General features: G+C 45.1%; 1 protein-coding gene across 4 annotated transcripts in view; it reads left to right on the top strand.

The window, feature by feature from the left end:
• The window catches only part of RBM26 (RNA binding motif protein 26), a 142049-nt gene that overhangs the window by 101836 nt on the left and 15378 nt on the right, over nucleotides 1-24835 (top strand). For 3 of the 4 annotated variants that reach the window (XR_008318745.1, XR_008318746.1, XR_008318747.1), the window contains 5 exons: nucleotides 1214-1423; nucleotides 2390-2476; nucleotides 10430-10543; nucleotides 13549-14645; nucleotides 16112-16373. Coding sequence is in view for 1 of the 4 variants with exons in the window: in XM_053305403.1 (XP_053161378.1) it covers nucleotides 1214-1423; nucleotides 2390-2476; nucleotides 10430-10543; nucleotides 13549-13638 (501 nt within the window). In the remaining 3 variants the exon portion in view is untranslated. Of the gene's footprint in view, nucleotides 1-1213; nucleotides 1424-2389; nucleotides 2477-10429; nucleotides 10544-13548; nucleotides 15599-16111; nucleotides 16374-24835 lie in introns of those variants that run through there. The other variant, XM_053305403.1, reaches the window with a different exon arrangement.

Here is a 24835-nt window from a genome sequence, read left to right as displayed (position 1 = left end):
TCACTGCCTTTAAAGACGTGTGAGATCATTAAAAATAATGCTCTATTATCCAAAATGGGTTAGTGTTAATCCTAGAGTTATTGAATTGTCGGACAGAAGTCCATCTTAGTTACCGTAATCGCTTTACTAAAACTATATGGAAATCAAGTAGATAGTATGCTGAGTTTTTGTTATTTAAAAAAAAAATCCTGTTTCATCACTTTTGAAGTAACCTTACAGTGTATAAACTTAATGCTTTGGCATCTGCTATCCTGTTAGATAACTTGTAGGCAACACATTGCTTTGAGGACAAGGGATCACAGATTCGCTGCTCACAATGTTAAAACTGTTGTATGAAATTACTTTGGATGTGTTTGTTTTTAAAAATGTATGTACTATAAAGAGAGCTAGTGTCATGACTGAGCTATGAATCGGGAAATGTCTGGTTCAAGTCTTGCCTCTCTCATGAATTCACTAAATAGCCTTAGGCAAGACTGTCTCTTTTGGTCTCAGCCCAACAAATGATGTATAGGGGCAGTAGCACTAACTAGTGGTGTGCACAAAACCAGCTGGCCCAGTTCAGTCCGAGTCCAAACCAGACTGGGCCAGTTTGATTTTGCCACCCTTGAACCTCCCTGGTTCAGCTCAGGGGGGGTTGAATTTTTTGGGGGGGGGGGTTTAAAAAATTGTACTTACTCCCTCCGAGGGGGTTTCTCCAAGGTGGGGGGGGGTTCCATAGATGCTCCCCCTCCACCTGCTGGCCTTCCTTATGTATAAAAGCACCCAGTTCGGACAAACTTCAACCCTTCAGTCATGACCTGGCCACTTGGGTCCTATTGTGCATGCCTGGCAGCCTCCAAAATGGCTGCCACGATGGGGGCAAGGCCCAGAAAGGGCCGAGGATCGCCCAAATCAGGTGCTTTTATACATAAGGAAGGTTGGCGGGGTGGGACATCTGTGGGGAGACCCCCCTGGCCTCGGAGAAGCCCCTTGGAGGGGGCAATTAAAAAAAATCGCAGAACACCCCCCCCCACGTATGGCGGGGGGACGCATTCCAGCTTTACATCAAGCCATCAAACAAAACCAGTTCAACTTTGAACAGGTTTGTAATCAAATCTGTTTGCACATCCCTAGCACTAACTTACCTTAGAGGGCTGTAAGGATTACAATAACATTATTTATGTGAACATTTTAAAGAACTGTATAAATATGAAGTATTATTGTTGCTTGCTAGGCTGCAAAAAGAGGAATTCTATCCTCAGGTCGTGGAAGAGGAGTTCATACTCGCGGTCGAGGTGTGTCACGTGGCAGAGGTAGGGGAGGAAGAGGCCGGGGTCGAGGAAGAGGTGTTCGTGTTCATGCCGTGGTGGATCACCGGCCAAGGGCACTCGAAATCTCTGCTTTTACAGAGAATGACCGAGAAGATCTCCTTCCTCATTTTGCGGTATGTAGAAGTTTCACTGTTCTCCTGATTTCAATGAGCTATGTTTTGACCTTCTAACATCTCACCATAGCTTGGCTCTAATCCGTGTAAATAAGATACTTGGTAAGACTGTAAATTAAAGTTTTACCTTGAACTTCTAAAGGAATTGCTTATTTTAGACAAATGCTAACATATTTCTGCAGGGGTGGAAAGAGTATATGAGAATAAGTAAACAAAGATGTTAAATGATAGGAGAGGCTTGTTCTTAAACCTGCAATTGCAACTCTGTATTGATGCCTACTATAACCTTTCTGCAGAAGTAAAAAGTAATAAATTACACGTTTTTTAAAAAATTATTGGAGTTGCCCATAACTTACTGTATGTCTCGTTGAATAATTATCTCAGTTTCCCTTAACATGTATACATTATTATTTGAAATGTGTTACAACTGTGATTGTATGCTGCAAATAGATTGGTTAGGAAGGCAATGTACACAGTCATTTCCTGACATGTACATAGAAAAACACAAGTGCCTTTTTTCTTACACTGAGTTCATTGCCACATGAAAAAGTAATATGAAACTGCTCTTAGCTAGAAATAAGAATTGAAACTGTCTGATCAAAAGTCCAGAGCAAGCAGTATTCCTGGTCAAATTTCAAGTGTAGCGTCTGTAAGAAATTATTGGGTTTTTTCATTTGTAATGCTATAATTTATCATTGGAGTGGTATCTTTAACCTATCAAAATTTTAAAATATGGTTTTCCTGATAGCTAAATTTCCTTGAGTTTCACAACACATTCTTCAGTTTTCCTTAAGTCGGGCTTTGAGCTTTACCAAGTTTTTTTTGGTCTCACTGTCATAGTAGATTTGGGGTTGTTGGGTGACGTTATCAAACTAGGACTGTTGTAAGCTTTGCATGCCATGAACCTGGCGTTTTCATGGAGCAGAAATATTTCAACTAGTTAATGATTTTTCTCCTCTTAAAAAGCAATATGGTGAAATTGAAGACTGCCAGATAGATGACTCATCTCTCCATGCAGTGATTACGTTCACGACCAGAGCTGAAGCTGAAGCAGTAAGTATATACTCTTTCAAACTAGCTTTCCTGTTAGCAGGTGTTACCCTGTTTAAGAATTACTTAGAGGTCTGTGTTCCTCCCAAGTAATTGTATGTATGGTGTCTAGGTTTTGGTTCAACACAGTTTTATTGTTGCATAGATTATTTAATTAAATAGTGAAGACCCAAACAGCTGAAATAACATGAGTATGTAAAAAGAAAAGTCTCCTCTGCATATCAGTGTATTGCAACATAGATACTTGGCAGAGGGTGTATGGGGTGTTACCTGCAAGGAAAAGTATCTGAAGGAGGCTTTCAGCATTTCTTTATTTTGTGGAAACCCATGCATATGGCCTCGACATACATGCGTGTGTATTATTAATACTTTTCTATGTCTTAATAGTAATCCTCCGATTTTATTTGAAGCCTAAGAATTGGCAGGGAATATGAATGATAAAAGCCTAAAACAGAACCCTGGAAAACCTGAAACTGGCATTCTCATATATATGAACGTCTGTAACTTTTGTGTCTGTGTATATATATTTATAAACAAACAAACAAACAAAAACACATCTACAAGTTAACTTTTCTATTTGTTAGTAAATCAAATATAATTTAAATAGTAATTGGTGGTAAAGATAAATCTTTAACGCAGTTACAACTTCATAAAAGCTTTCTTCAAAGGAATGGGAGCTCATATTTTACTACCTTGAATGAAAAAAGGTTTAAGTTTTATGGTCATGCACATTCTAGCTTAGAAGGGAGTGGAGAATTCCCTAGTAATAATATGTTGCATTTTTATGCTGCAGTAATTTCTTTCAAATACTACAAGTTGTTTCCAAACCCAAATGTCATGTATAAGTATTCTTTAAAAGTCCAATTGTGTGACATTGTGAAGAGACCATGGATGGGGGCAACACTCTTTAGCTTTATTTTAATAGGTGTGGAATCTTTTAAAATTTATCATAAATTTATATGTACAGATTTAAAATTTATACCTGGGGACTTTAATATCACACAATTCATGTTCAGATGTCATTGAACATGTAATTGTTTCCACATTTCACATTATGCTGTACTTTCAGATTGTGCTATAAATCTTCTGTGACCGTGGCAGTTATTTCGGAATGTTGCTAACGCTGATTTATGCTCGTTCATGTTACTTTAATTTGAACATACTATTTCCAAAGCAGCCACTTAATGCATCTGGTACTTAAGGCATGAATATCCCATAGGTTAAATTTTTTTTTAACATTTCAATTACCAAGCCTTGGTAGAAAATTGAATGATTTTAGATAGAATAAGTTATGTTTACTAACGTGTATTAGCGTGTGTGTGTGTGTACACACACACACACACAAACACACATGTATATATATACACACACACACACACAATCTGGATCATGATCCATTGCATTCATAATGAAATGGGTACAACAACCCATTTTATTTTCAGGATGCCTTGTTTTGGGTAGTAGTAATAATATATGAAGAACAAAAATTATCAATATTTCAAAAGGAAAACAAGAGTGAGCAGATTACTCAGCAACAATTGCTCAACATATAATGTTACCTGCATCTTGAAATAATTCAAGACTTAAGTTCATTTATCTTTTTTGCATTGTGTACCTTTAGTGTAGAGATGCACTCTATACTGTCATATACATTTATTTGCTTCTAAGTGTTGAAAGAATAATCTGTGATATATTTAAGTGATATATAACAGATTAAAATTGAATAAACCTTAATTTTCTAGGTCTTTGAACAGCAAGCCCACATGTCATATCAGAAACTGGTTTTGATAGTCCCTTCAGTTCCAAAGAGGTTGGTCATGTCACATGGTGAAAGCTGTTCTACATACACAAGCCCAAAGTCCTCATATGGAACACATAAGTAGTTGGAACAGCATTTTGATCTCTCCCTGGATGTCTAGAGCTGCTTGCACCACTTCCTGGTTGTGATCCTAATTCTGTTCCCTTTGGGTTGTTGATCATAGAGTACATATTCTCCCTCAGAAGAGGGAACTATCCATGATGCTGGGTTGCCATCTACTTCCTGCTCCCAGACAGGGCCAATTAAAGATCTCTCCTCCTCTTAGGGGGCGTGGCAACCCCGAGTCTCCAATTCTTCGCCCTGTCTGCTCCTAGCAGGATGCACCTTTCCGACCTCTGTGCCACATGGTCTCGTTCTTCTCCTCCTTCCTGCCCCCTCCCCTCTCTGGGCTTTCCAGCAAGCAAATTCCCCGGGGAGAGGGGCGAAGCAGCACAGCTCCTCTGCCGCAGCTCGCAGTGCTTGCCAATGGCAGCGGAGCTCTCTCGTGGCGAGAGGGAGGTCTCCTCCCTCTCAGAGGACTCTCTGGCGCACTCTCTCTGCCAGGCCGAGTGGGCGATGGCAACCACGCCCGGTGCTCGGCAGCCCGCCAGGCCAACCAGGGCCGCAAGCAAGGCGGCAGCGGGAAAGCAAAGAAGAGCGGCGGCAGTCCCGCCTCAGGGACGGGTGAGTCAACCGGCACTTTGGCTCCGGCGGGGACCCTGGAGGGTGGAGGCCCTCCGGACGACCTGGGGGTGGATTTTGGAGCGGGCGCTCTCCCCGGGTTTCCCCTGGACAAGTGGCCCTATGCCTCACAGGTGTCCTCCCTCTCGGAGCCCAAGGCGGGGGGGGGGAGGAGGATTCCCCCGTCCTTTGTGGCTCTTCTGCACCGCGTGGTTTCCGAGGAGCTGCGGAAGCTCCCATGGCCTCCCGCCATGGCCGTGGCTCACACCCCAGCTTCCCCTGCCAGGCTGGTAACCGTTTCGCTCACGGCAGCCTCCTCAGGCGCCCTGAACATGGTGGCGGCCATCTCGGGTGCCTCCAGCATGGTAGTGGCCATCTTAGGTGACCCCAACATGGCGGCAGCCACTATGGGACCTTCAGCGGGTGCTAAGCCTACAGAGACCCGCGCACACCCCCGAGACCCGGATCCGCCCATTCTGTTGCCCTGCCACCAGCCTGTGTCACGCCCTCGATCTCAGACAGCAAGGAGGAAGGGGAAGCTGTCAACTTTTCAGCCGATGCCGGGGTGTCTGAGGGGCAGAGCCCAGCTGTCAGTTTCCAAGAAACGGCTGAGGCAGATGATTCAGAGCAGGCACAACAACCTGAGGCAGCAGAAACCGTGACGGACCAATCAGAAGAGGAGCTATGCAAGCAACCTCCACTGACTCCACAACAGAGGCATATTACAAGGCGAAGAACTCAGCTTGAAACTATCAGGAGGAGTAAACACCTCTTGCAGAGGGCTGATAAGCCTTGAATTCCTGCCAGCTGGGAGCTCTCGACTTGTACTATAAATTACGTCACCAGCTTTCTATTCACTGATGGAAAGCAGCGTTTGTCAACTTTCGTGTTGACAGCTTGCAGCCAAGCCCGATAAAGAAGAACTGTGTCCGAGTCGTATCTTGTTTCTGCAGCTCCGTTTGATACTGTGAACTTCCCTGCCAGGTGGCCAGATACTGACAGCCCGGCTCCCCCAGGGACCCCTTCGAGGACCCCGAGGACTCCGATTCTGAGCAGGAGTAGGGCGAAATCTCGGGTGGGGGGGCAAATGCCACTCAGCAGCCTCAATATCACCTGTTTACACAGGCCGATTTTCCCGTCCTCCTCCACAAGGTCTGCAAAAGCCTGCGGCTGTAGGGCATTACCCAGCCCAGTGAGGCCAGACCTGAGGGAGACCCACTGGTTCTTCCCTCACTAAAGCAACCAGAGCTGGCTGTTCCCTGTCCTCAACTGTTCTTGGATCTTTTCCAGAGCGAGTGGGACAAGCCTAGTGAATGCAAGGGGCCCCCACAGGCAGTGCGCCGCCTCTACACCTCATCCAGAGTTTTAATGGGAAAGCTCCAGGTCCCACTGGTTGACGCTGAGGTGGACGCCCTGGTAACAGGGGCACTGCTGACCGAGGACGGAGACGAGGTCCTAAAAAACCTAGATGACAAAAAGTGTGATGCTGCCCTCCACAGGTCACATGAAGCATCAGCCCTTTCCATCAAGGCCTCCATGGCCAACTCCATGTTCGCCAGAGCAGCGGTTCTATGGGTTAAGCAGCTAACACCCCTGGTCCCACCTGAGCTGGCTGCCCTCAGGCAGGGCCTTAATAAACTGGACAAGGCGGTGGCTTTTATGGCCGACTCTTCCTTGCATGCAGCCCAACTCTCGGCCAGGGCTATGGCCTCAGACATCACAGTTGGGCACCACCTGTGGCTCAAAAACTGGAAGGTGGACCAGAAGTCCAGATCTAACATAGCTAACTCGGCCTTTAAGGGTGGCAAGCTGTTTGAGGAGGCCTTAGAACCCGTTCTAATTGAAACCAAGGATAGGAAAAAGGCCATGTCCTCGGTGACCCAGCTCACCAAGCACAGACACTTCTCTCCCTCCTCCTCCTCCTCCTCCTCTTCCTCTTCTCCCTCTTTCAGGGCCATCAGGACTTCCTTTCGGCCCCGGCAGGGCAGACAGGACAGGGGATCCTGGTCCAGACCCCAGAACTCCTTTGGGGACAACGCAGCACGATGCTTCCAGCAGCCTGGGCACCCAGCCAAGCCCGCCCTCAGGTGCAATTCCTCTCAATGACTCGGAGCAGCAACTCTCACAGGTCGGGGGGAGGAGGCTTCAGAGGTTTGCACGCATCTGGGCTCAGATGTGCTCGGACACCTGGGTCCTCCAGACTGTTTCCCAGGGTTATTCCCTGGAATTTGTCAGTCAGCCCAGGGACCGATTCCTCCCCTCACCCCGGTCCCTCAAGGGGCCCAAGCATCGGCTGATGCTGGAGGCCATTCACCACCTATTCAGCATTCAGGCCATAGAGCCGGTCGCACCTGGGGAACAGGGTCAGGGGGTTTACTCAATCCTCTTCCTAGTCCCCAAGAAGAACGAGGAATGGAGGGCAATCCTGGACATGAAGTATGTCAACAGGTTCCTGAGGAGGAGGGCGTTCTGCATGGAGACCCTCTGATCCATCCTGATGGCTCTCCAGAGGGGGGACTTCCTGTTCTCATTAGACCTCAAGGAGGCATACCTCCATGTCCCCGCTACCCTTCGGGCTCTCGACTGCGCCTCGGGTGTTCACCAAGCTCATGGTGGCGATCGTGGCGCACTTGAGGACCAGGGGCGTCCATTTGGACAACATTTTGATCCGATCATGGTCGTTTGCCAAGGGCCTGGAGGATGTCCACTCCACCCTGGAGGTCCTGAGGACCCACAGTTTCATTGTAAATTTCCAGAAGAGCTCCCTAACACCCCTAACGAGGGTCCTTCATTTGGGGACGCTCATCGACACAGTCCAGGGGAAGGTGTTCCTTCCCCCTGATCACCGGTCCAAACTGGCCTCCCAGTGCCGTTCCCTAGCTCATTGACCACGCTCGGATGTTGTCTCTCTGAGCCGCCTACAGGGCCTCATGATTTCAACTATAGGGATAGTGCTGTGGAGCCGGACGCACTTGCGACCACTCCGATGGTTCCTGCTGCCCTACCAGGACCACATCCTGAGAAGGTCCCAACTGAGGGTAACCCTACCAGCCCCGGTTCTACGGTCCCTGCCCTGGTGGTTCTCACCCCCGGCCTGCAGGGGGGTACAGTTCCTGCAGGCCAACTGGGTCCAGGTCACCACCGATGCCAGCCTTCAGGGCTGGGGCGGCCACTGTCAGCAGCAGGTAGCACAGGGGCAATGGACCGAAGCCCAAAGGAAAAAAATCCATAAATTGGCTGGAGCTCCGGGCCATTCAGAATTCCCTCAGGGAGTTCCTTCCCCTGCTCCGAAACAGGCACGTGCTGGTCTGGACAGATAGCACGACGGCAAAGGCCCACGTCAACAGGCAGGGAGGGACCAGGTCCCGCTCCCAGATGCGAGAGGCTTCCAACCTAATGGAGTGAACAGAGAGAAACCTGCGGTCTCTCGAGGCCGACCACATCAGGGGGTTCCAGAACACGGTAGCAGACTGGCTGAGCCGGGCCCAGATCGACCAAGCCAAATGGCCTCTGGACCCTCGGGTGTTCGACCAGATCGCTCAAGCGTTCGGGGCCCCGATGATAGACCTCTTCGCCTCTCCGAGGAACGCTCTGCTGCCCCAGTTTCTAACCAGGTACTAGGCTCCGTGGGCCGAGGGAGCGGACTCTCTGTCTCACCCCTGGCCACTCGGACTCCTTTATGCCTTTCCGCCAACAGCCATCATCCCACAGACCATCAGGAGAATTCGCCTTCTACAGGCGGAGGCCATCCTGGTGGCGCCTCACTGACCCCGCCGACCCTGGTTTTCAGACCTAGTGGCATTGTCCAGCGCACCGCCCATGTCTCTGGGAAACCACCCACACCTTCTCAGGCAGGAGCCAGTCTTTCATCCACAGCCAGACTGGCTCAACCTACATGCCTGGAGGTTGAGCAGAGCTCTCTAGAGCTGTTCGGCTACACCAGGGCGGTTCAGGAGACTATCTTGGTCTCCTGTCGTCCTTCTACCATTCGGGTCTACCAGTCAAGCTGGAGGTCCTTCGCGAGGTGGTGCAATTCAGAGTGGGTAGTGCTGCTTGATGCCTCAGTTTCGCACGTCCTGGGGTTCCTCCAGGAGGCCCTGGATAAGGGTCTTTGCCCCAACACTCTTCGGCGGCAGGTCTTCAGCATTGCCACCATCTTATAGGTTCAGGGGGCGCCCTCCCTCTCAACGCACCCCCATGTCCAGAGATTCCTCAAGGGAGCAGCCCTTCTCAACTCCCCGGTGGTACACAGGTTCCCCACGTGGGACCTGAGCCTGGTCTTCAGGGCCTTGACCCAGCCGCCCTTCAAACCATTGAGATCGGTGCTGCTGAGGATTCTGTCCCTCAGGGTGTTGTTCCTGGTGGCTATCACCTCAGCCTGGTGGGTTTCTGACCTGGGGGCGCTGTCAGTGCGCAGGGAACTGTGCCTGGTCTTCCCAGACTACGTTCTGTTGCTCACAGATCCTTCCTACATCCCTAAGGTAAATTCAGTCTTCCACAGGGCACAGGAGCTAATGCTGCCTTCCTTCTGCCCAAAGCCTTCCTCCCCCAGGGAGAAGGAGTGGCACAAGCTGCACATGCGTAGGGCAGTAAGCATTTACCTGCGCCACACCAAGCCTATCCGACAGTGTGATTCCCTCTTTATATCCTTCAGGGTAGGTTCCCTGGGGGAAAAGGTTCCCACAGCCTCCCTTTCCCGCTGGATCTGCGCTTGCATCCAGCTCGCCTATGAGGCATCTGGCGAACTGGCCCCAGAAAGAGTCACAGGTCACTCCACCAGGAGCGCAGCGGCCACAGCCACCTTTTCCACCGCAGCCCCGCTGGTTGATATCTGCCAGGCAGCTACCTGGGCCTCCTTATCTACTTTCGTACGTCATTACAGGATACACGACTGGACCTCAGCCGACGCCGCGTTTGGCAGGTGAGTTCTGCAGCAGGTAGTCTCTACCTAAGGCCAGACTAGAGATCCCACCCGGTCAAGAGGGGCCATGGTAGGTCCCAGCATCACGGATACTGCCCTCTTCTGAGGGAGAATGAATTGTTGACACTTACCTGAAAGGTCATTCTCCTCAGAAGTATGGGCAGTATCCATCCCCACTCGAGTTCTCTGGTCTACCCGGGCACCACAGCATCTCCAAGGCCTGAGGGGCAGCCGCCCGTGCCAGAAAGCTCTCTGATGGCGCATGGCAACCTATATTGGTCCTCCACTCTGTTTATATAGCGGTACATATTTGACCTGTGTTTTGGTTTTTGGTGCACATAGCAGCTGTGTACGAACTGTAGACTCGGGGGTTGCCACGCCTCCTAAGAGGAGGAGAGATCTTTGAATTGGCCCTGTCTGGGAGCAAGAAGTGGGTGGCAACCCAGCATCACGGATACTGCCCATACTTCTGAGGAGAATGACCTTTCAGGTAAGTGGCAGCAATTCATTTTCCTTCTACAGGAGTGTTCATGGAAAATGTTGTTGTTCCATCTAGGCTGCCGTCCATGGAGCTCGGTTTAAAGGGCAAGATCTGAAGTTGGCCTGGAACAAGCCAGTTGCAAATATGTCAGCAGTCGAAACTGAGGAGACTGAACCAGATGAAGAAGAAGTGAGTGTGTGTGACTTTAGCCTACCTCACAAGGAAATGAAGGAAAATAAGACTTAAAAATTTTTTTAAAGTAGGCAGTGCCTGCTGTTTAACAACTTGCATTTAGGTGTTTTTCTGCCATTTTAGTGTTTCAATACACTAAAATGATATGTTGTTAATATCACTTGCTTTCTAGAGGTTTTAGGAGGAACCATAGAAATTTTACCAGAAAGACAGTGCCAGTAATAGTCCTGGAACATGGTCCATGGTTGATTGCTTATGTAGATATTTACATGTAGCCTGCTGCAAAAGATTCCTATTTCATCCGGATGAGGTGTGTAGGAAAGTGTCATAAACAGTTTTGGACAAAATTATCTGGTTGTATGGTCTGAGAGCTCATAATACAGCCACCTTGCTGAAGTTAAGGAGATGTCAAGATCTGGGTGGGTGATCACCTAGAAGCCCTGTATATGCCACCTCTAGTTTAATAAAAGAAAGAAAGGATGTAAACATAATAAATAAAAATAGAGGACAACAGTTTAACATATGCCACATTTTCATTAAAGTAGTAAAGAAAATCCTTGGAAAGAAAGACCCTCAATTGCTCCTTTATTTACCACCTGTCCCAGCCCATCATGTGTGTATACTTACGTTAGGGTAGTGACTTAAGCTGGCATAACATGCTATTGTGGTTAATGATTTTGGAAAGAACATAGAGCTCCTATTTGGGGGAATATATTTCTGTTCAGATGCTAACATGGCTTCTGGAACAAACACTGCAGGAGAGGATGGTGAGCAATACTTAAGTTACAATATTTTAAGATTTATTTAATGTGTTTCTTCATTTTGTTTTTATGTATTCTGCATTTGAATGGCATTTATTTATTTAATGCATTTGTGTCCTGCCCCTCTGCTTAGGGGTTATCCCATTTTTTCCTAACAGCTCTGAGGGCAGGCTGCAACAGTTACTTGAGAATGCTCATCCAGATTACTTTATGACAAAGAAAAGATTTGATAGCATGCTCACATGAGTGTCTTCATGTAAAAGTATTACTGTCAGTTGATGTAGAAGTCTTGACTGGTAGTATTTTTTCTCTTCACTGTATTGGAAGCACAATCTTTTTCTTGGTCTATTTTGAGATCATCCTTGCCTTAATTATCTTAGAGTTATCTTAGAGAGAGCCTTCTTCTGCATGATCCCCACCGCACGTTAAGGTCACCTGAGGAGGTCCATCTCCAGTGGTGACTCAGAGGCGGGCCTTCTCTGTAGCTGCTTCTGGGCTGTGGAATGTACTCCCAGCAACAATCCATAATTTGAGTTCATTACTGTCTTTCAGGAGAGCCCTTAAAACCTATATGTTTGGCCTGGTCTTTCAGGGTTTTTAAACTACTGTAAACTGTTTTAAATGGTTGCCTTGATTTCCAGGGGTTTTAGCTGTTAGGATGTTTAAATTGGTTTTATTCTGTTTTTATAGTTTTGATTTTAATTGTTAACTGGTTTTAATTGTTTTTATCCTGCTGTATACTGCCCTGAGCCATTTTGGAAGGGCAGGATATAAATTGAATGAATGAATGAATGAATAAAATAATGTGTTTAATACTCTTGCAGTGGAATAGTTGGTTTCCTTTGAAATAGTGTATTTTGCATTTCATATAGTTTTGGCAAAGTCCAAACCGATATCTTCCAAATCATTTCTTTTGGTAACTAATATTTTAAAAAGATGCTCAACTACTACTGCTCGTGGTTCTTGTCGTGCATGTGTTGGCCTTTTTCTGGTTTACTTAACCATGCTATATTAATTTATGTTCTCTCTCACTATTACTACTAGTTCCCCCTTCAATAAATTCCCATACATAATGGATTTCCAATCAAAGTTCCCTCAAGCATTTTGCATTTCCTAAATGTCAGCTTTTCCTAAGAGGAAAAGTTCACAACTGCTTCTGGCATAGACACCCAAGAGTGTTGGAATAGAATATTTGCAGTCGCCAGGTCCTAGATTATCAGCTGTAGAGTAAATTATGAGTGAGAACCTACATTGCTTTCACCATAAATTTTGTCAGAGTTGCTGTTCCAATGTCAGGACATTTTCTATTATTTATGGTCTTTAGCTCTGACCTTTGTGTAGAAGATGCATATTTCATTTATGAAAATTACTTCTGTAACTTCTCACTCAGAATGTATTATTTCTAGTTCTGAACAAGTAGTATGTGTTAATTGCAAAAAGGCTACAATTTTTTAAAATAAACCCTTGAAGTTACTTTTTGTGATTAGTTGTACTTTAGTACAGTAGGGGATAGCCCAGGCTTGTGTGCTTGCTTATTCAGGTTTTATCCTGTCCTTTCCAACAAGCTTAGGACAGGTAGATGGAAATAGATGGATGCATAGCTCGCAGTATAGATTTCTAGAAACAATAGATTTGTAAGCAGTATGTATTATGAAAGCTTGTGGCAAGATGGCCATTGTTTGCAAAAACCAAGGGTTGGCATCTGTGTCCACCTGCTTGCTGTCTTGCTGTGTGTTTACAAAGGACAGGATTGAACTCTCTTTATGGGGCTTATCAGTATCACAAGGTGTGCCTTTTTGTCTGTGACTTCTTATCTTTCAAGACAAATAGGAATTGCTTCAAGACAAATAGGCTTAGTTTTTTGACTGAGAAAGCAAGCAGAACTTGTTCACTTGCATAATAAACCAAGTTGTAAAGAATTTAAGATTGCTGTTCAGATTATTGTGTTATAATTTGCAGCAATATAATAGCTTAACATAAATAATTGAATTGCAACATAAAAATGTAGATATCTAGGTCTATAGAGGGTTTTTTTCCTCTCTTTTTCTTCACTTTTAAAGCATAAAATAAATATTGTTGACTGGAGATAATGTTTTGGTTTTCATAGTTCTTTCACTTCCTCCCATTTTTTCAGTTGGTGATTGCAGTTTACATATAGTCTTAAAAGTATCCAAAAGCAACCTCACTTCTTTATTAGGGTAAATGTCTTAAGCAGTGTCTTACTAGGCATTTTCTTTATAGTTTCAGGAAGAATCCTTGGTAGATGACTCATTACTTCAAGATGATGATGAAGATGATGAAGACAATGAATCTCGCTCTTGGAGAAGATGATTCAGCTGATCACTGACAATGCTAGGACTGTACCTCTGTTGCATTAGCATTTCCTAAAGTACCTTGGCATATTTGTACTACAAGGGGTTTGGGTAGGAGTGATGAAGTTGGATTTCAGATAAGACACAAGCAGCTGACTGATCCTGTATTTTGAGTGATTGATGTTCAAGTTGCATTTACATTTCAGTAAATGATTGCTAGAGACATCATATTAAGAGCATATGCAATGTTTTTATTACTTCTACTGAAACATTACAGAATTCTTTGGGTTCTTTGTAATTTAAGAAATTGGTCATACAACAAAATGACCAAGAGTTGTTATAACACAGACATTTTTTTTTTTATTCCAAGTATGGAATAAATGTTTGCATTTAAGATCTTTGTGACTGTTTTCAGAAATGATAGATAACAGTACTAAACTCAAGTCTTTAAAGTTATGTATTCATAATATTGCATAGTAGTATGCTTAGGCTTTACTATGTATTAGCCTTTTGTTGGATTTGTGTACGTATTTTACGTATGAGTTTTAATGATACATTGTATGACTGCTTTGCATATATCTCCTTATCACTTTAAGATGTTAAAAAAATAAAGAAATGGAATGGTCTTTGGGGAAAAAGAGAAAAAAGCAATAATGAAGTTACACTATGGCCCATGATAATGGAGAGAAAAAAAATCACCAAAAAAAAAAAAAAATCAAGACCATTCCAAGTGGTGACCCCCACCCCCACTTACTCAAGAAAAGAGCTGAATCACTGTCACTTTTTTCAACCTCAAAAACAAAATGATATAGCTATATGCTTAGCTTACGTGTCTATTGTGTGCGGAAAATCTTCCGAAGCACTTCTGAACTAGCAAAACTGACCACTGAACTTCAGAATGAGACTTTCAATGAGAGTTCTGGCTTCAAGAATAAGACAATCACTCTTACATTTAAGACACTAAAGAAGACTTGTTGGGTGGAGGCTCAGGTTTAAAGAACTATAGCAAAATGAGTTGAGAAACTGGTAAGTATCAATTTTATATATTATGCATTTAGCATGGTACAAATCCCTGCCAAAATGGTTTAGGGCCTGATAGGGACACTATTGGGGAGAGGAAAACATGAGCATTCCAGAATCAGGTTTAATCACTTTAGATATGATGAGCTAGAATGGCCTCTGATGGAATCTGTTTTTAGAGAGAGAAGTCCAGAGTTAGTTGGTCTCAGCCAGGCTGATGGAAGAACTAATCCTTATGTAATTGTTTCTCTCTAGAGCAGTGTTTCTCAATGTTTTTGGAGTCATGGAGCGGTACATTATTCGTGCGCAGTTTCCTGGACCAGCAGTTAGTAAGGGGGTCGCCCCCCTCACCTGCACTACCCCAAAAACAATTTTGAGCACTTTTCCGGAGCTCATTTCCAGGCAGCCCTTTCAGCTGGATAATGTTCATTTCAAGGAAGTGAAATGAATGTTATCCAGCAGCAAGGGCTACCTGGAAATGAGCTCCTGGTGGCCCTTGCCGGCCCAAAATTGGGGTTTTTTGCGGGGGGTTGTTTTTTAATTAGTGATGCCTCACGGACCAGTACCAAATGCCTCGTGGACCGGCACCAGTCCACAGACTGGTGGTTGAGAAACACTGCTCTAGAGTGTGGCAGAAAAGAGCATTACTACAAAGGATAGGATTATTTAAACTTAATATGAACCTGCCATCTAGTAAAAGATATGATCTTCTAGGAAGAGCCATTTGTTTTGACTCCAATTAATGTTTAAATTATTCTAATTAAATCCATTAGACCAGAACTACATATGTAATTTTTTAATGTAATCACTTGTTGAAAGTTGTTCTGACAGTTTGTTACTCACTAACGTAGCTTTAATTGTATGCATGCCAGAATTTCAGACAAGCACAGGTTTGTCGGAGAAACCTAAACTGCATTTTTATGATCTGTTTTGTACAAAATAAACTAATTTTCAAAGCATATTAATCAAACCTTCTAAATAAGCTATTCCTTGACAAAATATAAGCTTTTATTGACTTTAAAAGAAACTAATATTGTCTGACATACAGTACAAACTGAAGTTCATATTCTCAAAGCATGAACTTCCTGGACATAACCTTTCTCCAGATAAGTGGTATTTTTGTAGCTTTTAAACTAACTTCAAGCCATATGGCAGTGATAGCCAACATTGTAAACTGGTACCAAATGACAGTAGGATACTATACAGTACCATTTACCAAGTGCTTTACGCAATGTGCATGTAAGCCATCTGTCCTGCCAAAAGACCAGGATAAACTTGCCACCAATACTGCGTATATTCATCCCATGTCTCCCCACCACCCCTGATCCGGCTCTCAGTGGTTTTTAGATGCCCCAGTTGTTGCAGTATTTCGGCAACATACTGCAGTGAATGAGACATTAGCATAGGACTACCACTGTTGTGCCACCTCAGAAAACCTCCACATACCCTTGCCATGTCTTTCTGTTCCTCAGGTAACTCAAAATAGTGGTGGATTCAGCTGCAAAGATTTTCACCGTGCTTTGGGTTTCTTAAGCAACGATGGAAAAACCGAGAGACTTCCGATGGTCACTGCAGTCCACCTTGTGCATCATTCCTCTGGGAAGTATTCAACCTGCTTATTACCAGATTACAGATTTTAAGTCTCTCCTGCACAAATGGAAGATATCACTAGAGTGCTGCATAGTGCTTTGAAGTGGAGAATGTGATGAAGAGAGCCTTGATTTTTTTAACTAGGTATGTACAATTGCTTAGATACTCCCTTTTCTGAAACGTTGCTCAGAGTTGCTCTTGAAGCAAGGTGGAATTGAAGCTACTGACATAGCACACAGAAGTAGGTGGTTTGAATTGAAGCTACTGACATAGCATACGTTCAGAAGCGGGTAGTTTGGGGCTGGGAAGAGTCCTTACCTCATTGTGGTCAGACGAGCAGAGCCTCCATTGGGATCTGCAATCTCTGCTCCCAGACGAGCACCACAATGGCAAGCTCAGAGCCAGGAAGGCTTTCAAGAGTGGAGAGAACGTTTCCACAATGCACTGCATGGCTAGAAGGTGGGAAACCCCATGATATTGGCAGCCATGCTCTGGCCACAAAGGGGAAGGAGGTTTGGCTCGTCAACTGTAGAGGCTTAATATATTGTATATGGTCTGGCCAATATCCAGACCCTGCATTGATATGCCAGGAGTTTTTGTCAATCGGTTGGGGGAGTGGCACAGTGTGATTTTCAGGGACCACCCCCCTCCCCTCCCCTCCCCTCTGCCTATGCCTCCAGAAATTATATCCCTAAGGATACCCCAACCCTTAGGGACATAGCCTTCAGGACGTATAGGTGGTTATGGTAAGGTGGAGTGCAAATTGCTAAAAACCGCAGTGATGGAAACCCTGGCACATCAGCCCAGGATTAGTCTGGATGTCATCCTCTGTTTCAGGGCAAGCAACATGTTCAGCACAGGTGTGTCATATTGGAAAGGGCATAATGATCCAAAGGGTCATAGCTCACTTTCAAATCTCATTAAATTTAGTGTAGATCCAATGTAAGCCAGGGAATGCATTGTATATGAGTCATGTTGGATGGTTGGAGTCCTTTTATTTTATTATGTATTTATTTAACATATTTGTATACTGCCCAAAACACGTCTCTCCATGCAAACCTGTAACTATAAGAAGAACAGGTTAGTACTGCTGGATTGAAATAATTAATCTATGACTCAGCCCTTTCAAAATCATGTAAAATTGGACATTAAAAATAATGAGTTCTGAAAACAGTGTAGGTATCTAGCTCTACAACCTTTCAAAGGTATATAATCTTTACATGTGCAAACATCCTCCAACATGTGGATTACAACCTTAAATCTTAGAAGAACTCAGACTTCTCAAAAGTTGCAATGGCAAGAGCAACAAACAAAATGTGGGTGATGCTGCATCATCCACATTTTGTTCATTGCTCTTGCCATTGTAACTTCTCCACTCTTAAAAGAGCTGTATTAATGTAGATAACTCAGACTTTAAAAACCATCATTGAAGTCCTTCCTAATTTTTAAACTTTGTTTACAATCTACAAATGTCAAAATATCAGATTCAATTGTAATCCGATTCATGCATAAAGCTGAATATTACTGTAAACCATATTATTCCATTATAAAGCAAAGCTTGCACTTCTTTGAATAATTTATTCCTTGAAGGATCTCCCTAGACTTGAATATGTCAACATTGACATTAAAGCTATAGTTGGGGGGCCAGCTGAGAGGCCCGGAACTCTTTTCTCCATCTGAATTTACCTGGCCTGAACCAAGAAATTTGCCAAGCCTGCCTTACTTCCTCCCTTCAGACATAACAAGCAGAGAAGACTTGCTGGAAATTCTTTCTGCCAGCCTGAGCCTCTGTCCTGTTTGCCCTGACGAGCTGCAGCTGTGGGGGCCAGTTTCATCACCCAATCTCCAGGGTCCACATGAGAGGTAGAGTGCTCCCCGTTTGGCATAAAAGGACAGAGGAACATCAGAGGAGCAGGAGCTGGCATGGGCACTGGTAGGCGGGCCGCCAAAGGGAGTGGGTCTTTGGTGCTGGACCGTCAGTGTGGGTCTGAGGGGAAGTTATGTTCAAGGTCCTCCAGTTGTAGTTGTAGTTTATGTTGGTTATTTTGTTTTAGTGTTTTGTGCCAGGCTGCTTACAGGGCTATGTCTGGGCGCTCTTGTTAAGGATGGAGCAAGGGGCATGTTTGATGAGATTGGACCAGCTATTTCAGTGGTGGGGAATAGAGGATTGGGCATTGGCAGGCCAGCATGCTGTTATAGAGGAAGGGAATCCAGTAATTGAATTACTGTTTTCCCTTCCGGCTACCCTGTCAGCTCTCGTGTCTCAGGGAGTAGTTCCAACTCCCCACTGAACCTAACCATGCTCATTTGTAAAGTCAATTCAAAAATAAGATCAAACTCATCCATGATTTGATCATGAAGGAAAGAACAGGCCTGGCTAGTATAACTGAGACCTAATTAGGGGAGACTAGAGGTCCTGTGCCCAACTTCTCCCCCCAGTGTACTCTGTTGCTGAGCAGGTTTGGGGAAGTGGGCAGGGTGGCGAGGTTGGAGTGGCTGTGGTCAATAAGATTAGCATCTCCCTTACCAGGATCCCTCTGAGAGAATTGACTTACATTGCGTGTGTGTACTTTAGGTTTGGATAAATTTGGGATTCTGCTGGTGTACTGTCCACCCCATTGCCTAGCACTTGATAACTGAGCTGACAGAGCTGGTCGCTGAATTGGTGTTAGAGTTGCCCAGGCTTTTGGTGCTGGATGGTTTCAATGTCCACTTTGGGACTGGCTTGTCTGGTGCCTCTCAGGAGTTCATAGCAGCCATGACAACTATGGGCCTACCCCAATTATTCCTAGGACCTACGCATGTTGCTGGTCACACACTGGATTTCATCTTTTGCTCAGAACAGGGAGGTGTTCCTTGGGTAGGATCTCCTGTAGTTTCCCCTTTGTCATGGATGGACCACTTCCTGGTTAAGGTTGGTCTCACAGTCATGTCTGACCCCTGCAATAGTGGTGCACCTGTTAGAATGGTCTGCCCAGGAAGGCTGTTGGATTCAGTAGGATTCCAAAGGGCCTTGGAGGGTTTTTGAGTTGGTTCTGCTGGTGATTCTGTTGATGTCCTAGTGGAACTATGGGAGCTGAAGCAGCAAGGTAGACAACTGGAGCGCAAATAAAGGAGGACTCATCTTTAATTCGATAGGACACAGCATAAAGCTCATTTGAAGACCTATGCTGTGGCAATATTTGCAGCAAGGAAGCGATTTTATTCTGTGCCTACTGCGCCTGCAAATTCTTGTCCAGCAGAGCTATTCCGGATTGTTAGGGGTTTAATTCAAGCCCCTTCTGTTTCAAATCTGTTTCTGGAAACAGTGTTTCATTGTGACACACTTAATGAGTTGTTTGCAGATAAAATCTCTCTCAGATCATTCGGGCTGATCTGAACTCCAATATTTTTGCAGGGTTGGTTAGGGAGATTGGGTCAGTTTTTGTTTGACTCCTGAAGGATGTGGACAGGCTGCTTGGAGTGGTACGGCCTACCATCTGTTATTTGGATTTTTGCCCGACATAGCTGATTTCATCTTGCAGGGAGGTTGTTGGAGCCTAGTTGATATCATTAATTCACTCACTAAGGGAGACAAGGATGCCACCTTGTTTGAAGGAGGCAATGGTTAGACTTCTTTGCAAGAAGCCTGCTCTGGATCCCCTAGTGATGGATCATTACAGGCCAGTATCCAACCTCCCATGGTTGGATAAGATGACTGAGAGGATGGTGGCTGACCAGCTCCAGCAGTCTTGGAGGAAACTGATTGTCTAAACCCATTTCAAACTGGCTTTAGGTTGGGCTATGGGGTTGAGAAGGCTTTGGTCAGCCTGATAGATGACCTTCGCCAGGGAATTGACAGAGGGAGTGTGACTCTTCTGGTTATTTGTATTCCTCAGCAGCTTCCAATACCATCGACCATGGTATCCTTCTGGATTGCCTGAGGGATATGGGGATAGGAGGCACTGTTTTACAATGGTTCTGCTCCTATGTTTCAGATAGATTTCAGCTGGTGGTGAGTGGCGACAGTTGCTCTTCTAAACAGGCGCTGTTATACAGAGTTCCTCAGGGCTCCATTCTGTTACCAATGCTTTTTAACATCTACATGAAACCATTGGGTGGGGTCATCAGGGGATTTGGTGCAGGGTGTTATCAACATGCTATGACACCCAAATCTATTTCTCCTTGTCTTCAATATCAGGAAATGGCATTAGCCCCTTAAATGCTAATACTACAGGCAGTAATGGGCTGGATGAGGGATAATAAACTGAAGCTGAATCCAAGCAAGACGGAGGTGCTCATTGTTGGCAGTTGTAGTCTGCAAGATGGAATAGAACTTCCTGTTCTGGATGAAGTTACACTTCCCCAGAAAGAGTGTAACTAGCTTGGGAGTGCTCTTGGACCCAGGTCTCAGCCTGATACCTTAGGTTGAGGCTTAAGCCAGAAGCACCTTTTAACAGCTGTGATTGTTTTGACAACTCCACATGTTCCTTGAGGAGAATGACCTAGAAACAGTGGTGCACCAGCCACCAGTGGTGCACCAACCTCCAGGTTGGACTACTGCAATGCACTCTATGTAGGGCTGCCTTTGTACATAGTTCGTAAACTTTAGTTAGTTCAAAATGCAGCAGCCAGATTGGTCTTGGGGGTATCCTGGAGAGACCACATTTTGCCTGCTTTTTCTGCACTGGCTACCATTATGTTTCTGGGCAAAGTACAAAGTGCTGGATCTTTAGCAGGTGGAATACTCAAGCTCCTCATGGCACTCTAAGCATGTCACATGCTTAGCACGGCTGTTTATTTGGCAATTCGAGTGCCAACTCCCTCATTTCCTTTCCGACCAGCTTAGCATTCACTTCGCCGGACTCAGTTCTGCAAGACAAGTGTCATTTCTGGTTATTTGGAGTGCATTTGGGACTGTTTTAGGACCAATCTCTTGCCGTTTGATTTGGACCTGTTTATTGCTTTTGGATGGATTTTTGGGTAACCCATTATGTTTTAGACTATCCATTTTGTCCTGATGGACCAAATGCTCAAAAGATGTTCAGATTGTGATGCAAAACTCCCATCTACAGATCGCCACAATTTGTGAGGGTTATGTTTGCGGAAAGACCATAATACTACAACTTGTAAGATCTTTTTGTCTCTTTCTAGGGATGTGCATGGATCTGGCTTCCTTCAAGCCGGTGGTGGCGTAGGGGTGGCTTTAAGTACAGGGGAGGGTGCACTTACCCCACCCCACCACACTTCCCCCTCTGGTGCTCTGTGTAGAAATATTCCCACGAGGTGGTAGTGTACCTCGTTGCCGCCCCGTTGTTTCAGTGACCGGTGCTATGCACACCGGTCACTGCTATACACACTTCACACGTGTGTGCACCTGCAATGCTTGCATGGCGCTTCCAGAATAGAAGGCCGAACAGGTTCGTGCACATCCCTATCTCTTTCCCGGCAAACTCAGAGGAGCATGGCATTTCAACTTGGAGCTGCTCCATACGAGCAGGCTCTTCGACCTGCTACACTGATGCTGAAATCCCCCTAATCTACATTGTCTTCATCATTGTTGAAGCCGCTGCCACTGTCAGGCCAGCCTAAGCCTTTGGCTTCGGGCACTGCCTTGACGTCAGAGGCTCATGTCTTTTAAGTGCTCTACAGAGGTGTTGGGATCCTCTGCCTCCATTGGGCACAAGAAAACTAAGAAAAAGTGTAGTTCTCTGCTGCTGGCTCCAAGGACATCTCAGTGTGGCTTATCTTCTCCTTGTGACTCGAAGGCAGAACTATGCTAATTAGTTAAGAAGCCTGTTTGCTCAATCTTAATAGAAAACACTTCATTTTTCCTTTCCCCCTTTATCTCTCTTCTGTTTGTTTTTGTGCTCCACCCTTTCCTTGCCATGGAGCAATCGCAATGGATTTGGAACATTCTTCTACCATAAGGGAAAAACCAGACCGGCCTCCCTCTAACTAATCCGGTCTTCCTGCGCAAATCCAACTGCAGCAGTCCCAGATGGGCCTTCACCAGGCCAGGAAGACACCCAAGAAAATGCTGTGCTGGATCTCCCGCCTTCAGGCTGTGAGATCCATTGCATGGCAGCACAATGCGGATGGACCGGCTTGGGTGGTGTGGGCCAGACTTCAACCTCGTTCCCAGCCCCGGTGAGCAGCATGGGTACTGCTGCGGTAGCAATGGATTCACCTGCTGCCCCTTTACCTGCCATTCCATCCATGAGCAAGGTCGTGAGCCATGAAAAAGACACCTGCTCCGGACCTCCACTCAGTTGACCGTCTCTGCTGGAATAGTCAGTGCCAGAGCTCTGCAAGCCCATGCCTCCACCACCTCCAGAGCGGATAAGGGACAGAAGGGGGTGAATACAGGAGGGGTGAGCTCCCTCGACCCACCACTGTGCTCCAGCTCAACCTCTTGGCAACTGGTGAGCTCGGCCCATAGTGGCCTATCCCCCTCCCTTATGCCTGCAAGTGGAAGAAATTCGTGATCTATGTTTTCTCCAAGGGCTTCAGTCCGAATGATGCTTCTGTTAAACAGATCCTTCTGTGTTTGACTCACTGAAACAATCTAGACTAGCGAACCTATCCATAAAGGTTCACCTAGCTGCTATCTCTTTGAAACATGCTGGCTGGAATGGCAAAACTACCTTCTCACACCCTGATTGTACATGTTTTCTGAGGGGCTTGAACAATCTCTATCCTCCAGTCAACCTATGGAGCAGTGGAGTTTGTCCTTGATGCTTTCCACTTTGACAGATAAACCATTCAGCCAATGGCAACAGCACCTTTGAAGCACGTGACTCTTAAGACTGCCTTATTAGCTGCCATAACGATAGTAGGAAGGGTCAGTGAGTTAGTGGCCTTACAGGCTGATGTCCCCTACACTCAATACTTCTCAAACAAAGTGGTTATGTGTATGGATGCACTCTTTTTACCAACGGTTGTTTTTGGATTTTCATCTGAATAGTGATGCTCCTGACTTTGTTTCAAGATCCCAGCTCTCCTTTGGAATGTGCTTTGCATACTTTGGATGTTATGAGAGCACTGTTGTTCTACCTAGAAAGAACAAAGCCTGTTGGAAAAACCAAATCTTTGTTCATAGCATACAAGGGGCGTCTGTTGGGGAAACCAATCTCATTGATCGGTAGAGCTTATATCAATGGCCTATAAGGTACAAGGGGTTGAACCCCCACATACTGTGAAGGCCCATTCTATAGGGTGTATGCAGCCTGTGCTGCCCATTTTCCCAGGATATAGATTCAGGTTATTCACCCAGCAGCGCATGGTCCTCCAACCTACCTTTTGTAAAACGTTACATGTTGGAGGTTTGCTCTGCTATAGCTGCCGATTTTTGAAGGAGTGTCTTCAAAAAGGGTATTGAAGGAGTGTCTTCAAAAAGGGTATTGCAGTAACTTACTGCTCCCACCATCCTGAGTAAGCTTGCTAATCACACACAAGTATGAATGGACTATGGATCATGTTAAAGACAGATTGCTTACCTGTAATTGTTGTTCTTTAAGTGATCTGTAGACATTCACAAGACCCTCTCAGGCTCCCCTTAGCAGTAAGTCATGAGTGTTTCTTACCTGTTGTGTTGTATGTTGTTACTCTGAGTTACAGCATGGTTGTCTAGCATGGCGGTTGTCCAGGAACCAAGGGAATCTGTGCTCTAACTGCCAAATAAACAGTCGCACTAAGTGTCCAACGCGCTTAGAGTACCACGAGGAGCTTGAGTATTCCACCTGTGAAGTCATGCACAGGTGCAGAACCCAGGATGATGAATGTCTACAAATCACTTAAAGTTCAATAGTTACAGGTAAGCAACCTGTTTTTATTACCTTTAAAGCTCTGAATGGCATTGGTCCAGGTTACCTGAGAGAGCTCCTTTCCCTACAAGATCTCCACAACTCATTAAGATCATCAGGAGGGTGACACCAGTTCATCTGATGGCAACCTGGGATCGGGCCTTCTCAGCTGTCTCCCTTGGGTTGTGAAACACACTCCCTATGGATATAAGAGGATTTATCTTCCGTGGAGGCCTTCAGGAGAGCCTTAAAGACCCATCTTTTTAGCCTAATTTTTAATATCTAGTTTTAGTTTTAATTTTAATGCATTCTCAGTGGATGTAAGAGGATCTGGTTAAATGTGGTTGAAATGTGTTTTAATCTGCTTGAAATGTGTTGTGATTTTAATTGTTTAATTGTGAGTGTTTGATTTTAATGTAAATCTCCCTGAGCCACTTCAGGAAGGGCAGTATATATGAATGAATGAATAAAAATATATCAAGACTCACTAGAAAAAGATCTGGGGATCCAAGTTCAAGATCCCCTGCTTTAATATGTCTAAACAAAATTGTTGCGATTAAAAGAGGCTTTTCTCCTATTAAAAGTATAAACACATTTTTGCCATTTTTAATGGCAAATTAAAAATAATGAGGGACTGTATATCCCTCAGAATGAGGTAATGGAAGACTATATATAAATACATTAAGACCATTGCTAACAGCTCTATAAAAGGTTCAGAAAAGGAGAGAAAGAGGACACCCCTGTTAAGTTTCTTGGCCCAAATTAAGCTTCTCTCTTGGTTGTCCATTTAGAGAAGCCTCAGCTTTAGTGTAGTTATACATT

Source organism: Hemicordylus capensis, chromosome 3 (assembly GCF_027244095.1).
Source record: "Hemicordylus capensis ecotype Gifberg chromosome 3, rHemCap1.1.pri, whole genome shotgun sequence".
In the NCBI taxonomy this organism is placed as follows: domain Eukaryota; kingdom Metazoa; phylum Chordata; class Lepidosauria; order Squamata; family Cordylidae; genus Hemicordylus; species Hemicordylus capensis.
This window is presented reverse-complemented; position numbering and strand designations above follow the sequence as displayed.